Below are 16,221 nucleotides of genomic sequence, written 5' to 3'. Positions count from 1 at the left end.
CCCCCACCCCAAGCACAAGGGCCAGGGCACCGGGGGGGTCCATCGCTCCCCCCGCGCCCTCTTCTGCCTCCGCCTCAACAACCCCATCCGCCGGGCGGCCATCAGCATCGTGGAGTGGAAGTGAGTCTGGGGAGGAGGTCTTTTTTTATGAGGAGGAAATGGTTTTCTTTTTTGTGGGAGGACACACAAGTTTTGGGGGGGAGGGGGGGGGCACAAGTGTTATTTTGGGGGGGCTGCAGTGATGTGGATGGGGTTGACCATGGGCATGAGGGGCTGTGGGAAGAAGCAGGGGGGGTGCAGGTTTGAGAGGCAGCCTCCCCCCCCCACACATATGGGAATCAGGGGGTGCAGGTTTGAGAGGCAGCCTCCCACACACACACATATGGGAATCGGGGGGTGCAGGTTTGAGAGGCAGCCTCCCCCCCACACACATATGGGAATCGGGGGGTGCAGATTTGGGGAGGAAGTTGGGGGGGGCGTTTTCCCCCCTCCCTAACTTGCTGCTCCCCCCCGCCCCCCCAATTAACCCCCAGGCCCTTTGACATCCTCATCCTCGCCACCATCTTTGCCAACTGTGTGGCCCTGGGGGTCTACATCCCCTTCCCTGAGGACGACTCCAACGCCTCCAACCACAACCTGGTGAGGACCCCCAACTCACACACCCCCAACACAAAAAATAGGGGTGCCCCCCCACTTTCCACTGGGCCCAGTATCCTCAGCTGGTCCCAGTCAGGTGGGGGGTTTAGCTCATTAAGAGATAATGAAGCTATGGTGGAGGAAATGAGGAATGTGGGGGACCCCACCTCGACGAGGATGGGGTGGGGAGGGGTTGGGGGAGAGGCTGCCCGGACGCCTGGGTCCCCCCACCTCACGTGCCACACGTGTCCCCCTTGCACACGGGTGTGCCAGGGCCTTAAGCTGCTTAATGGCACCAGGACGGGCAGTAATCCCAGCTGAGCCCTGGGAGGAGGGAATACTGGGAGGGGGGGGGTCCCCGGTGCCAGTGTCCCGTGTCCCTTGGGAGAAGGGGACACTGGGAAAGGGGGGTAGGGGGTCATTTTGGGGGGGGGGGCGTCCCAGATGCCACTGTCCCTTGTCCCCCAGGAGCAGGGAAGGGTGGTGGGACCCCAGGATGGGTGGTCACCCCAGATACCTTGTTCCCTGGGAATAGGGGGTGCTGGGCCGCCCTGCCAAACCTCTGGGGGGGTGTTATGGGGGGGTGTGACCTCCCTGGCTGCCCGGGTCCCCCCACGACCCCCGTCTGCCCCCTCAGGAGCAGGTGGAGTATGTGTTCCTCATCATCTTCACTGTGGAGACCTTCCTGAAGATCATCGCCTACGGGCTGGTCCTGCACCCCAGCGCCTACATCCGCAACGGCTGGAACCTGCTGGACTTTGTCATCGTCATTGTAGGGTGAGGAGACCACCCTGGGGGTGCTGACCCCTCCCTGACACCACCCTGGGGGCGCCGACCCCCCTTTTCCCCCCTGACAAAGCCCCTGAGACACCCCACCCCCCCAAGCACCCAAGACCCCCCAAAGTAACACCCAGCGAGGGCACTTGGGTCCCTCACACACACCTGGAGACTCCCCCAAGGCCCCTGAGAGCCCCTCAGACCCCCCCTCAAGTGATCCCAAGTCCCCACCTCTCTGTTCAAGAGAACACACCCCAATTTTGCCCCCCCCAGCCCCTTTATCCCCCCAGCCCTCCTCGCTCCACCCACCAATCCCCCCCAAAGCCCCCCAAGAGCCCCCCAAACCCCACTTTGGGGGTCCTGACCCCCCCCCCCAAACACCACTTTGGGGGTTCTCAACACCCCAGCCACTACTTCTGGGGTGCAGACACTATTTTTGGGTTGTTTCCCCCACTTCTGCCCCCCCCATCCCCTTTACCCCCTCCCAGCCCTCCTCGCTCCACCCACCAACCCCCCCCCCCACCTCGAGGTTACTAACCCCCCCCACACACACACACCACAGGCCTCCAAGGGGGGATGTCGGGGTGCAGAGGTGTGCCCCCCCACCCCCTCTAAAAGCCCCCTCCCCCAGGCTGTTCAGCGTGATCCTGGAGCAGGTGTCCCACAAGCCCGGGGAGGCCCATCACATGAGCGGCAAACCGGGGGGCTTCGACGTCAAGGCCCTGCGCGCCTTCCGCGTCCTGCGGCCCCTGCGCCTGGTCTCCGGGGTCCCCAGTGAGACCAGGGCTGGGTTTGGGGAGGGACTGGGGGGTCTTTTTATAAGGAGAGGGTTGTTCATCCAACCCCCTTTCCCCCCCCCTCCCCAAGGCCTGCACATCGTGCTGAACTCCATCATGAAGGCCATGGTGCCGCTGCTGCACATCGCGCTGCTCGTGCTCTTCGTCATCATCATCTACGCCATCATCGGCCTCGAGCTCTTCATCGGCCGCATGCACAAGACCTGCTTCTTCATCGGCTCTGGTGAGGAGGTGGGGGGGGGGTGTCTCACTGCCCCCCCCACACCCCCCCCCAGGGACCCCCCCGCAGGGGCTAGGACACCCCCAAGGAGGGTGGTCCCACACCCTGTGTTCTGAGATCCTCCTACCCAGGGGGAAGGGGATGCCCAGTGACACCCCAGGGAGGGCACTTGGACACCCTCAAACCCTGAGACCCCCCCTCAAGACCCCTGAGAGCCCCCCAGGCCCCTCCCCTCAGTGATCCCAAGCCCCCCCCGCGTTGCTCTTTAAGAGACCCCACACCCCAATTTTGCCAATTTACCCCCCAAACCGACCACTTTTGGGGGTTTTTGTGTCCCCCCCCCAGACCTGGAGTCAGAGGACGACCCCTCCCCATGTGCCTTCTCGGGGCACGGCCGCGCCTGCCTGCAGAACAACACCGAGTGCCGGGGCCGCTGGGAGGGGCCCAACGGGGGCATCACCAACTTCGACAACTTCTTCTTCGCCATGTTGACCGTGTTCCAGTGCATCACTATGGAGGGCTGGACCGATGTCCTCTACTGGGTGAGCCCCCCCAAAATCCTCAGCACCCCCCCAGAGACCCCCTCAGAATCCATCCTCCCCCCTCCGCGATCCTCCCCGGAGCTAGAGCCCACCACAGTCCTTCCTAGAGCCAGGACAACCTCTCCCAAACCTCTCTCTCACATCACTGAGGGGGCATTTGGGGTCCCACATCACCTCAAATCCCTCCCCAACCTGTCCTCTACTGGGTGAGCCTCCCAGAATCTTCAGCACCCCCTAGAGACCCCCCAGAATCCATCCTCCTCCAGCCCACCACAGAGCTGGAGCCCACCACAACCCTCCCTAGAGCCAGGGTAGACCCCCACAAACCTCCCTCCCATCACACCACACATCACTGAGAGGGGGATTTGGGGTCTCCCATCACTTCAAATCCCCCCCAGCTCACCAAATTTGCCCCCCAACTTCCTTCCCCACCCCCCGTACAGATGCAGGACGCGATGGGCCACGAGCTCCCCTGGATTTACTTTGTCAGCCTCGTCATCTTCGGCTCCTTCTTTGTCCTCAACTTGGTGCTGGGAGTGCTGAGCGGGTGAGCGTGTCCTTAGCATGTCCTTAGCATGTCCTTAGCGTGTCGTGGGGGGAGTTGTCACACGTGTGTCCCCCTCCCCAAAAAGGGAGTTCTCCAAGGAGCGTGAGAAGGCCAAAGCCCGTGGAGACTTCCAGAAGCTGCGGGAGAAGCAGCAGATGGAGGAGGATCTTCGAGGCTACATGGACTGGATCACCCAGGCCGAGGACATGGAGGGCGACGAGGATGAGCACGAGAAGCACCGTAAGTGGGTGGTGGGGGGGGTCACAGGGACCACCTCCCCAGAACCCCTCAGCACCCCAAAATCTCCCCCTCTCCCCTCCCACCCCCAGGTCTGACCACTGAGGAGCTGATGGGGAAGCGGAAGCCGCGGCTCAAGTGGCTGCGCCACGCCAGCCACTCCACTGACACCCACGGTAACCCACCCAAAACATTGGGGTGCCCCTCACCCCCCACACACACACCTGGGGTCTCCTGTGCTGACCTTTGACCCCCTCCCACGCCCCTCCCTTAGCCAGCCTTCCTGGCAGTGAAACCACCTCGGTGAACACGGAGACGGTGGGAGAGGAGGACGCGCAGCCCACGGCCTGTGACCGCTGCCTGTGAGTGCCCCACGGGGGGCACAGGGTCTCCCCACAGCCCTTGGGACCCCCAAGGGATCCCCCCATGACCCCCTAAATTTTGGGGTAACTCGATGTTTTTTCTCTCCCCAGAGGCAAATTTACGAAGACAAAATTTGGGTGAGTGGGAGAAAAAATGGGGGAAGGTGTGGAAAAAAAGCGGGGGCACAGTGGGGTCCTGTCCCCCCCAGATTCCATCCCTAACAGAGTGTGGGGAAAAAAAAGGGGGGGCACAGCGGAGATGGCCCCCAAATCCCCTCCCTTGCAGCATGTGGAAAAAAAAGCAGGGATGGGCACAACAGGGACCACCCCCAAATCCCCCATTCCCAACACCTCCCGCCTGATGAGGGCGTCTCTCAAACCCACCCCCCTCCCCTCTGTCCCCACTCTGTCCCCTCCCAACCCCCCCCAAACCCCCTTCCCCCAAAAAAGGCGCCGCCTGCGCCGCCTGAACCGCCTGTGGCGCCGACGCTGCCGCGGGGCCGTCAAGTCCGTCTCCTTCTACTGGACCGTCCTGCTCCTGGTCTTCCTCAACACCCTCACCATCGCCTCTGAGCACCACGGGCAGCCCCCCTGGCTTACTGCCACGCAAGGTACCGCCCCCCCACCCCCCTCATTTCCTTTGGGAGGGGTCTTCAAACCCCCCCCCCCCCCCAACACCCCAACACCCCTTCCCCAGCCTATGCCAACAAGGTGCTGCTGTCGCTCTTCGCTGCTGAGATGCTGCTCAAGCTCTATGCCCTGGGCCCCTCCTGCTACTTTGCCAGCTTCTTCAACCGCTTCGACTGCTTCGTGGTCTGCGGGGGGGTCCTGGAGACCACCCTGGTGGAGCGGGGGGCCATGGAGCCCCTCGGCATCTCCGTCCTGCGCTGCGTCCGGCTGCTCCGTGTCTTCAAGGTCACCAGGTTAGTGGTGGAGGGGAGGGGTGGGATGGTGGGGAGGGGGTGTTGGTGTCACCCACCCAGCTCTGGCAAAGCCCCCCGGGGTGGGGGGGTTTGGGGCAGTGCCCCATGGGATAACTCTGTGGGGCAAGTCTCCACTGGGCAACTCTCCATGGGACAATTCCCCTTGGGATAACAACTCACGGGACAACAACTCCTCATGGGACAACTCCTCATGGAGCATCGTCCCATTCTTGGTGTGCCCCCTGATCCTCTCCCAGTCCTCCCAGTAAGCCCAGTATCCCGCAGGCACTGGGCATCGCTGAGCAACCTGGTGGCCTCCCTGCTGAACTCCATGAAGTCTATCGCCTCCCTCCTGCTCCTGCTCTTCCTCTTCATCATCATCTTCGCCCTCCTGGGGATGCAGCTTTTCGGGGGGCGCTTCAGCTTTGACGAGACCCAGACCAAGCGCAGCACCTTCGACACCTTCCCCCAGGCCCTGCTCACTGTCTTCCAGGTACCCCAGAACCTGTAGGGGACCCCAAAATCCCAGGGGGATCCCCCAAAAACCTGTCAGAAGACCCCAAACCCCATGAGGGCCCCCCAGAATGCGTCCCCTCACCATCCTGCAGTCACTCCAGGGTGACAATGAGCACTGGGAGCACTGGGGTGTGTCCTTGGGGGAAGGAGGGAGGTTTTGGGGTGACCCCTGTGATTTTTTTTTTTTTTGGGGGGGTCCCTGTTTTCCTGCAGATCCTGACGGGAGAAGACTGGAATGCTGTGATGTATGATGGGATCATGGCCTATGGGGGCCCTGTCTTCCCTGGGATGCTCGTTTGCATCTACTTCGTTATTCTCTTCATCTGTGGGAACTGTGCGTGGGCCTAATGGGAGCACTGGGAGGGACTGGGAAGGGAGCAGGGGGTAACTGGGAGGGAATGGAGCTGACATGGGGGAAACCAGGGTTGGGAATGAGAAGTGGGGAGTGTGGGAGGGATGGGACTGGGGGCAGGGGTGAGCTGGCACTGGGAGGAGGATACTGGGAGGATACTGGGAGCACTGGTTAACCCCCCCCTCCCCAGACATCCTCCTCAACGTCTTCCTGGCCATCGCCGTGGACAACTTGGCTGATGGGGACAACATCAACTCCGGGGGGGACAAAAAGTGAGTCCCTTAGGGGGGAGAAGGGGTCCCAGATGCCTGGGTCCCTCTTTGGGGGCTGTCCCGGGTGCCTGGGTCCCCTGAGCCCCTCCCTTTTACCCCCAAAACCAGGGATAAGGCTGAAGAGGCAGAAGCCGGAGCCACGAGCCAAGATGTGAGTGTGAAGGTGAGTGTGAGGGGGGTGAGACCCCCTGGGACACCCCCCAGGGATCCTCCAGGGACCCACCCCTTGTGCCAGGCACCTCACACACTCACCCCCCCCATACACACACCTTTTCACACCCCCAGATCGAGGGGGAGCAGCGAGAGGAGGAGGAAGAGGAAGAGGAGGGAGAAGGCGAGGAAGGTGAGTGACACCCCTAGATGCCCGGGTCCCTCCTGGGGGGAGTGTGACACCCCTGGACGCCTGGGTCCCCCCTCTGCAGGTGACGAGGAGGCTGGGGGTGAGCGGGACAGCTTGGGGGGGTCCCGGCTGGAGGCCCTGGAGGAGCCCCCCAAGAGCAAAGTGGCACCGATCCCTGAGGGCAGCTCCTTCTTCCTGCTGAGCAACACTAACCCGTGAGGGCACTGGGAGCACTGGGAGGGGTCACTGGGAGCACTGGGGGGGGTCACTGGGAGCGCTGGGGGGGGCACTTGGAGCACGGGGCACTGGGAATGGGAGTACTGGGGACACAAATTGGGAGCACTGGGACTGGGGACATGAAGAACACAACTGGGGGGTTGGGACTAGAGGTACTGGGGACACAAACTAGCGGCACTGGATGTCAGATGGTGGCAACTGGGGATCCTTGAGGGGAAACTGGAGGGAATTGAAACTGACAGCAAGGGGGGGAACCTGGGAGGTCTGGGGGGGGGCGATAAACTGGGAGTAGTAACTGGAAGTAACTGGGAGCACTGGTTGGCGCAGGCTGCGGGTGCGGTGCCACGCCCTGATCCACCACCACATCTTCACCAACCTCATCCTCGTCTTCATCATCCTCAGCAGCATCTCCCTGGCAGCCGAGGACCCCGTCCGCGCCCACTCCCCCCGCAACAACGTGGGATACTGGGCAAACTGGGACCAACTGGGAGGAGGGGGGCGCTAATTCACCCTGGAACAGCCAGACATGGTGGAGGGGTTGAATGGGGGTGGCTGGGAAGAGGTGTGGGGGTTGGGGCAGTCTGGAGGGTCCCTGGGAGGGTCTGGAGGGTTTTTGGGGGGCCTTGGGGGTGGGGGGGGGGCTGGGGGGGTCTCAGGGTCACCCCTTTTCCTCCCACCCCCCCCTAGATTTTGGGGTACTTTGACTACGCCTTCACCTCCATCTTCACCGTGGAGATCCTGCTCAAGGTATGGGAGGGGCAAGATTTTGGGGGGGTCCCCAGGGGTCTTGGGGGGTCCCCAGGGATTTGGGGGATCCCCAGGGGTCTGTGGAGGGTCCCCGAAGTTGGGGTTCACCCCCCCACGCCCCCTCCCAGATGACAGCCTTTGGCGCCTTCCTGCACAAAGGCTCCTTCTGCCGCAACTGGTTCAACCTCCTTGACCTGCTGGTCGTCGGCGTCTCCCTCGTCTCCTTCGCATTCCAGTGAGCTACTGGGAGGCACTGGGAACTCCACTGGGGACACTGGGAGGGGCAGAGGGGGGCACTGGGAAGGGCACTGGGCAGCACTGGGAGCACTGGTGTCTCTGTGGCAGCTCCAGCGCCATCTCGGTGGTGAAGATCCTGCGGGTCCTGCGTGTCCTGCGGCCCCTGCGAGCCATCAACCGTGCCAAGGGCCTCAAGGTGGGCACTGGGAGCACTGGCAGGGACTGGGAGTTCCTGGTGTCCCCCGGTCCCTGATGTCCCCCTGCTGTCCCTGTCCCCAGCACGTGGTGCAGTGTGTCTTCGTTGCCATCCGCACCATCGGGAACATCATGATCGTCACCACGCTGCTGCAGTTCATGTTCGCCTGCATCGGAGTCCAGCTCTTCAAGGTGGGAGAAAGGTCCCCAGAGGGTCCCCAAACACCCCCCCTGGGAGTCCCCAAACCCCCACGGGACCCCCTGATCCCCCCCTGTCCCCACAGGGCAAGTTCTATAGCTGTACCGACGAGGCCAAGCACACACCTGAGGAGTGCAAGTAGGTGCTGATCCCCTGGGACCCACCCTGGGTGTGTGGGGGCGAGTGTGTGTGGGCTGAGAGTGAGTGGTGGCCGTGTCCCTCCCCGTGTCCCCATGTCCCTCCCCGTGTCCCCATGTCCCTCCCTGTGTCCCCGTGTCCCTCCCTGTGTCCCCCATCCCACTCTGTCCCTGCTGTGTCCCTCTCCGTGTCCCTCTCCGTGTGCCTCTGTCCCCATCAGTGTCTCCACATCCCTCTATCCCACCAGTGTCCCCACCCTGCCAGTGTCCCTGTGTCCCTGCAGTGTCCCCAGTGCAGGCAGGGCCCGTTGGTCATGTCCTCTGTGTCCCCTCCCCTGCTTCCAGGGGCACCTTCCTGGTCTACAAGGACGGGGATGTGTCCCACCCCATGGTGCGCGAGCGCCAGTGGCTCAACAGCGACTTCAACTTCGATAACGTGCTGGCTGGGATGATGGCCCTGTTCACCGTGTCCACCTTCGAGGGGTGGCCCGCGTGAGTGGGGACAGGGGGCAGGGGGACACAGAGACATGGGCCCCGTGTGAGTGGGGACAGGGGGCAGGGGGACACAGAGACGTGGGCCCCGCGTGAGTGGGGACAGGGGGCAGGGGGACACAGAGACATGGGCCCCGTGTGAGTGGGAACACCAGCCCCTCCTCGTGTCCCCAGGCTGCTCTATAAGGCCATTGATGCCAACGCTGAGGACCAGGGCCCCATCTACAACTACCGGGTGGAAATCTCCATCTTCTTCATCGTCTACATCATCGTCATCGCCTTCTTCATGATGAACATCTTTGTTGGCTTCGTCATCATCACCTTCCGCGCCCAGGGCGAGAATGAGTATCGCAACTGCGAGCTGGACAAGAACCAGGTGGGGACACCATGGTCACCTCCCCCCCACCGGGTCACCCTCACCGTGTGGGGACCCCCCAGTGTGTGTCACCCCCTGTGTGTCACCCTGCCGTGTGCAGTGGTGTCCCGTGTCACCCCATGTCACCCTCCTGTGTGTGTGTCTCCCCTCCCAGAGTCTTGTGTCACCCTGTTGAGCACAGCAGCGTCCTCAGTGTGTGTCACCTGTGTCACCCCACTGGTTGTGGCAGTGTCCCCTGTGCCACCTACCAGTGTGTCACCCTGCCGCAGTGTGGTGGTGTCCCTGTCACCCTGCCACGCATGGCAGTGTCCTGTGTCACCTTCCCCAATGTGTGTCACCCCACGGATGGTGACATCCCATATCACCCTTCCAATGGCAGTGGTGGCACCCTGCTGCTGGCGGTGCTGTCCCATGTCACCCCATGGGTGGTGTTGGTGTCCCCTGTCCCCCAGCGGTGGTGTCAACATCCTGTGTCACCCCATGGGTGGTGTCAGTGTCCCCTGTCACCCCACTGGTGGTGTGCTGTGTCATCCTGTGGTGTCAGTGTCCCCTGTCACCCCACTGGTGCTGGTGTCCCCTGTCCCCCAGTGGTGGTGTCAACATCTTGTGTCACCCCATGGGTGGTGTCAGTGTCCCCTGTCACCTGGTGGTGGTGTCCTGTGTCATCCTGTGGTGTCAGTGTCCCCTGTCACCCCACTGGTGCTGGTGTCCCCTGGTGGCGCTGGCGGTGCCCCCGTCCCCCGCTGGTGGCGGTGCCCGCGGTGCCAGCGCTGTCCCCAGCGCCAGTGCGTGGAGTACGCGCTGAAGGCGCAGCCGCTGCGTCGCTACATCCCCAAGAACCGCACCCAGCACCGCGTCTGGGCCATGGTCAACTCCACCGCCTTCGAGTACATCATGTTCGTCCTCATCCTGCTCAACACCATCGCCCTGGCCGTGCAGGTGACACCCTGGGGACACCCTGGGGACAGGTGGGGGCCGTGGGGGGGCAGTGAAGGACCCCCCGTCCCTCCCCCAGCACTACGAGCAGTCCAAGCCCTTCAACTACGTGATGGATCTGCTCAACATGGTCTTCACTGGGCTCTTCACCGTCGAGATGGTGCTCAAGATCATCGCCTTCAAACCACGGGTGGGTTGCTTGGGGGACACGGGGGTCACAGAGGGACATGGGTGGGTCACACGGGTGGGTCACGTGGATGTCACACACCTTGCAGCACTACTTCTGCGACGCCTGGAACACCTTCGATGCCCTCATCGTGGTGGGCAGCGTGGTGGACATCGCTGTCACCGAGGTCAACGTGAGTCACCTCCTGCTGCCTGTCTCCACCCATGGTCCTCCTGTCCATCTGTCTCCACCCATGGTCCTCATGTCCATCTGTCTCTACCCACGGTTGTGGTGTCCATCTGTCTGCCTTCATCCACGGTCCTGGTGTCCATCCGTGGTCCTTGTGTCCATGCATCTCTGTCCACACTCCTCCTGTCCATCCACGTCCATCGGTGGCTCCTGGTGCTCCAGAACGGGGGCCACGTTGGTGAGGTAGGTGTTGTCCCTGGGGGGTGGGTGGGGGGTGGTGGCAGTTGGAGGTCCCCTCACACCCCGTCCCCCCAGAGCTCCGAGGACAGCTCCCGTATCTCCATCACCTTTTTCCGGCTCTTCCGGGTGATGCGGCTGGTGAAGCTGCTCTCCAAGGGCGAGGGGATCCGCACGCTGCTCTGGACCTTTGTCAAGTCCTTCCAGGTGGGGGGAGACTGACACCGGGGGGGGGGGTTGTGACACTGAGGGGGGTGACACCAGGGGAGGTGACACCAGGGATGACACCCCCACACCCCCAGGCCCTGCCCTACGTCGCCCTCCTCATCGCCATGATCTTCTTCATCTACGCTGTCATCGGCATGCAGGTGAGGTGCTGCACACCAGGAGGGTCCTGGGTGACATTGGGGGGGTCCCCATGTGTCCCCAGCCCCTCACTGTCACTCTGTGTTCACCCCAGACCTTTGGGAAGGTGGCCCTGCAGGATGGGACCCAGATCAACCGCAACAACAACTTCCAGACGTTCCCCCAGGCTGTGCTGCTGCTCTTCAGGTGGGGGCTGGGACCCTCGGGACCCTATGAGACCTATAGGGTCCAGGGTGGGAGGGTCCCTGTGAGAGCTGGGGGCGGATCTGGGGTCCTTACAGGATCCAGAGGGTCCCTTAGGAGCCTTCACTGGGTTCCTACAGCAGCCACCCCGGTACCACAGCCATAGGGCATGGGGGGCCTGTAGGGGCACTATGTGGGGGCACTGTGGGGTCTCTCTGGGTCCCTATGGGGCTTTATGGGGTCTCTCTGGGTCTCTGTGGGGCACAGATGTGCCACAGGGGAGGCCTGGCAGGAGATCATGCTGGCCAGCCTGCCAGGCAAGCGCTGCGACCCCGAGTCGGACGCGGAACCAGGGGAGGAATTCACCTGCGGCAGCAACTTCGCCATCGTCTATTTCATCAGCTTCTTCATGCTCTGCGCCTTCCTGGTCAGACCCACAGCCCTGCCCCACAGCCCTGCCCCATAGCAGCAGCTCTGTCCCACGGTGCCACACCCCACCTCCATGGTGGGCCCCCAAAACACTACCTGCCGCCCTAGCACCACTTGTCCTGCCCCACAACTTGAGGCCCTGCCCCACAGCAGCCCCTCCACCCCCTGGCAGCAGGCCCAAGGGGGGGTCCCAGCCCTGCCCCCCAACTCCACATCCCCCCCAGATCATCAACCTCTTCGTCGCTGTCATCATGGACAACTTTGACTACCTGACCCGCGACTGGTCCATCCTGGGCCCCCACCACCTGGATGAGTTCAAGCGCGTCTGGTCCGAGTACGACCCTGCAGCCAGGTCTGTCTCTGTGTCACTGTGTCAACCCCCCCTGGATGGGGGACACACATGGGTGTGACACCCCCTCCCCGCAGGGGACGCATCAAGCACCTGGACGTGGTGACACTCCTGCGCCGCATCCAGCCCCCTTTGGGCTTTGGGAAGCTTTGTCCCCACCGTGTGGCCTGCAAGGTCAGCTGGGGTCATGGGGGGAGGGGAATGGGGGGTGCCCGCACACCTGGGTCACCCCTGTGCCCCCTCCTGACAGCGCCTGGTGGCCATGAACATGCCCCTCAACTCGGATGGGACAGTCACCTTCAACGCCACCCTCTTTGCCCTGGTCCGCACCTCTCTCAAGATCAAGACGGAAGGTTGGGAATCAAGCAGCGGGGGGGGAACCTGGATGCCTGGGGTCGCTGAGGGCAGCAGGGGTGCCTGGGCAGCAGGTGGAGGGACTTCCAACCCCCACAATTCCTGTCACCCTGCCAGGGAACTTGGACGTGGCCAACAAAGAGCTGCGCGCAGTGGTCAAGAAGATCTGGAAGAGAACCAAGCCCAAGCTGCTGGATGAAGTCATCCCCCCACCTGAGGGTGACTGTGGGGCCCCATAGGGAGTCCCCCTGTCCTCCCTAGACCCTTTGGGGACCCCCTCTGACCCCACTGTCCCCCCCCCCCCAGAGGAGGAGGTGACCGTGGGCAAGTTCTACGCCACATTCCTGATCCAGGACTATTTCCGCAAGTTCCGCCGGCGGAAGGAGCGGGGGATGCTGGGGCCCAACGCGGGGCCCAGCAATGAGTGTGCACTGCAGGTGAGACCCCCCCACACCCTTCCCCGGGGGGCTGTGGGGAGGGTCGGGGGTCTTGGCGCTGACCCCCCCCACCTTTTCCCCAGGCTGGGCTGCAGACGCTGCAGGCGCTGGGCCCTGAGATGCGTCGGGCGCTGAGCTGTGACCTGGAGGGCGAGGGCGACGCTCCCGCTGCAGCTGCCGCCACCACGGAGGAGGAGGAGCAGGAGCAGCTCACCTATGCGGTAAGCCCCGCCCTTTGCACAGGCCACGCCCACCGACCACACCCACATATCCAAGGCCACGCCCACCCACCCCCTCTGTTTGCAGCCCCCTGAGACGCTCTATGGCTCTGCCCCCAACTCCCCCCCACCAGACCCCAGCCCAGCTCCCACCGAGGGGGAGGATCCTGCACCCCCCCCTCACAGCAGGTACGATGAGGGAGACAAGGGGTGTGGGGGGTCCCTATAATGGGGCGAGTCGGGAGTGGTGAATGTGAGGGTCCCCATCGCTCCCTGTGTGCAGGAGGCGCTCAGAGGATGGGGGGCAGGAAGAGGTGCCCCCTCCCGAGGACGAGGAGGAGCTGGGGGGACACGGCAGCCTTGAAGAGGACCTGGGGGGCTCAGCGCCCCGCCATCGCTGGGCCGGGCACAGGTACTGAGATCCTCCCCAGGACCACCACCCCCCCCCCCCCGTCCCCATCTCTATTTGCAGAGGGTGGAGGTGTCCGCCCCGCTCACCCCGCCTTTCCGTGTGTCCCCCCAGAATGCCAGGGCCTCTGCCCACCCACCAGCTGCCCCGCTGGGCAGGGGAGGTGCCGCGGGGGGGGTCGCTGCCGCTGCCCTCCCGCCACTTCGCCCTCCGCAACGGGAGCCTGGAGGGGCAGCAGCTCAAGAGGCGGCGCCTCCTGCCCCCCACCCCCGCAGGTAGGGGCGGAGCTTGTCAGAGGGGGGCGTGGTCTGACAGTGGGGCGGGGCTTGTGGGGAAAGGGGTGGGGCCTAAGTGGGTGGTTTAGTGGCTGGAGAGGAGGCGTGGCTTATCGAGGGGGTGTGGCGTAGGGACGTGCCATTGCATTTTTGCGGGGGCGTGGCTTACTGCGAGGGGCGGGGCTTGAGGGGAGGCGTGGCCTTTATAGCCTGCGGTGACCAGTGTCCCTGGGCAGACGCACCGCGCTGGCCGCCCCGTCGAGCAGGTCCCCTGGTGTCCCCTGGTGTCCCCTGGTGTCCCGGGACACACGCACTGATCCCGCTCTGCCCCACGCAGGCCGGAAACCCTCCTTCACCATCCAGTGCCTGCGGCGCCAGGGCAGCTGCGAGGACGAGCCCATCCCGGGCACCTACAACCCCTCGGGCCCCCCCGGCTCCTCACGGTCACAGGTACCGGACACACACGGTGACAAGGACACTCGTGTCACACACACACACACACACACACACCCTGTGCTGACCCCCCCGTCTGTCCCCGCAGGGCTACGGCAGCTCCGAGACCTGGCGCCTGGGGGGCTCCTCGCACGCGTGGGCCACGGCCCCCACCCGCGGCCACGTTCTCTACGCGCCCCTGATCCTGGTGGAGGGCGGCCCGGCCCCGGTGCCGGGCGGCAGCGGGAGCCTCCCCCCGCTCTCCCGCTGGTACGTGGGGGAGCGCCCCGGCCCCCTCCGCCTGCGGCCCTGCGGCCCGGGGGACGCGTTGGCCCGCGGCTCCGCAGACAGCCTGGTGGAAGCGGTGAGTGCGGCGGCAGCGGCTTCCCCGGCCCCGTCCGTCTGTGTGTGTGTGTCCCCGCCGGTACCAGCCCCGTCTCTGTGTGTCCCCACCGGTACCAGCCCCGTCTCTGTGTGTGTCCCCGCCGGTACCAGCCCCGTCCGTCTGTGTGTTCCCGCCGGTACCGGCCCCATCCGTGTGTGTTTCCCTATCGGTACCAGCCCCGTCTCTCTGTGTTTCCCCACCGCGCAGGTTCTCATCTCGGAGGGCTTGGGGCTGTTCGCCCGCGACCCCAAATTCGTGGCCGTGGCCAAGCGGGAAATCGCCGACGCCTGCGACTTGACGATGGACGAGATGGAGAGCGCGGCCACCGACCTGCTGAGCCGGCGGCGCTCGCAGCCCCACGGCCCGCCCGGCCCCGCCGGCTACAGCGACGAGGAGCCGCTGCGCCCGCCCGAGGAGGAGCTGGCGGACGAGATGGCCTGTGTGCGCGGGCTCTGAGGCGGGGGCGCCGCGGAACGAGGGGGGTTCGCCCCAAAAGCCGCAGCGCTCTGCCTCCAAAACGCGCGGGTTTGCGTTCCTCGGAAAAAGGGAAGGTTTTGCCTCAAAAAAACACCCCCAGGTTTTGCCTCAGAGGGTAAAGGAAGCGGGTGCTCAAAAAAAGGTGTTTTTTTTTTCCTTTTAAAAATATTTTTACCTCAAAAAAAGCATTTCTCCCCCAAAAACGCAGCGTTCTGCCTCCAAAACGTGTGGGGTTGTTTTCCTCGGAAAAAGGGAAGGTTTTACCTCAAAATAACCCAGGTTTTGCCTCAGGAAACGGGAGGTTTGTCCTCAGAGGGTAAAGGAAGGGGGTGCTCGAAAAAAGGGAGTGTTTTTTCCTTTTAAAAAGGTTTTTACCTCAAGAAAAGCATTTCTCCCCCAAAAAAAGTGTGGGTTTGTTTTCCTTGGAAAAAAGGAAGGTTTTGTCTCAAAAAAAAAACAACCCAGGTTTTGCCTCAGAGGGTAAAGGAAGGGGGTGCTCGAAAAGAGGGAGGGTTTTTTTCCTTTTAAAAAGGTTTTTACCTCAAAAAAAGCGTTTTTACCTCAAAAAAAGCATTTTTCCCCAAAAAACACAAAACGTGTGGGTTTGTTTTCCTTGGAAAAAAGGGAAGGTTTTACCTCAAAAAAAAACCCACCAGGTTTTTGCCTCAGGAAAGGATTTACCTCAGAGTGTAAAGGAGGGGGGTGCTTGAAAAAAGGGGTTTTAACTTCAAAAAAGAGGGATTTATCTTAAAAAAAAAAGAGATTTACCTAAAAAAAAGGGATTTAGCTAAAAAAACTTCCTCAAAGAATGGAGGGTTTACCCCAAAACACAGTGTTTTTCCTCAAAAAAATATGTTTTTTTTACCTGAGGAAAAAAGGGAAGGTTTTACCCCAAAAAATCAGTTTTAGCCTGGAGTTTTTCCTCAGAAAATTGAAGGTTTTACCTCAGAGTTGTACCTTAGAAAAGGGAGGGGGTTCCTCAGAAAAAGGGAGGGTTTTTTCCCTTTAAAAAGGTCGAGTTTTTACCTCAAAAAAGCATTTCTCCACAAAAAAAGCAGTGTTCTGCCTCAAAGAAGTTTGTCCTCAGAAAATCTGAGGATTTTTTTTCCACCAAGAAGGGAAGGATTTACCTCAAAAAAAGGGAAGGTGACCTTCAAAAAAAGGGGGGGGGGGGGAGGTTTTTTCCTCAAAGTAAGAAGAGGGTTTTGAACCTAAAAAAAAAGGATTTACCAAGAAAA

The 16,221-nt window shown here is 62.3% G+C and overlaps 1 protein-coding gene across 1 annotated transcript; it reads left to right on the top strand.

The window, feature by feature from the left end:
• Positions 1 to 7: 7 nt before the first annotated feature.
• LOC127396154 (voltage-dependent L-type calcium channel subunit alpha-1F-like) lies at positions 8 to 15,413 on the top strand (the record flags this gene model as incomplete). Its single annotated transcript, XM_051643758.1, is given in 46 exon segments — positions 8 to 120; positions 534 to 639; positions 1,274 to 1,413; positions 2,045 to 2,187; positions 2,281 to 2,433; positions 2,776 to 2,972; positions 3,416 to 3,519; positions 3,605 to 3,759; positions 3,849 to 3,932; positions 4,031 to 4,118; positions 4,230 to 4,256; positions 4,569 to 4,729; positions 4,816 to 5,041; positions 5,327 to 5,534; positions 5,771 to 5,891; positions 6,100 to 6,181; positions 6,290 to 6,344; positions 6,467 to 6,524; positions 6,604 to 6,736; positions 7,086 to 7,215; positions 7,446 to 7,505; positions 7,634 to 7,740; positions 7,851 to 7,938; positions 8,022 to 8,129; positions 8,222 to 8,274; positions 8,619 to 8,765; positions 8,940 to 9,141; positions 9,922 to 10,080; positions 10,157 to 10,273; positions 10,275 to 10,436; positions 10,748 to 10,876; positions 10,972 to 11,037; positions 11,130 to 11,221; positions 11,486 to 11,645; positions 11,872 to 11,999; positions 12,074 to 12,170; positions 12,247 to 12,349; positions 12,468 to 12,569; positions 12,657 to 12,787; positions 12,871 to 13,008; positions 13,094 to 13,194; positions 13,289 to 13,417; positions 13,529 to 13,689; positions 14,027 to 14,139; positions 14,231 to 14,485; positions 14,714 to 15,413. Coding segments are annotated over 46 exon segments (5,841 nt in total), but the record flags the coding sequence as incomplete, so codon positions are not given.
• Between the last annotated feature and the right edge of the window lie 808 nt (positions 15,414 to 16,221).

Source organism: Apus apus, unplaced genomic scaffold, assembly GCF_020740795.1.
Source record: "Apus apus isolate bApuApu2 unplaced genomic scaffold, bApuApu2.pri.cur manual_scaffold_108_ctg1, whole genome shotgun sequence".
Lineage (NCBI taxonomy): Eukaryota > Metazoa > Chordata > Aves > Apodiformes > Apodidae > Apus > Apus apus.
The sequence above is the reverse complement of the archived record's forward strand: the minus strand, read 5'-3'. Positions and strand labels throughout refer to the sequence as shown.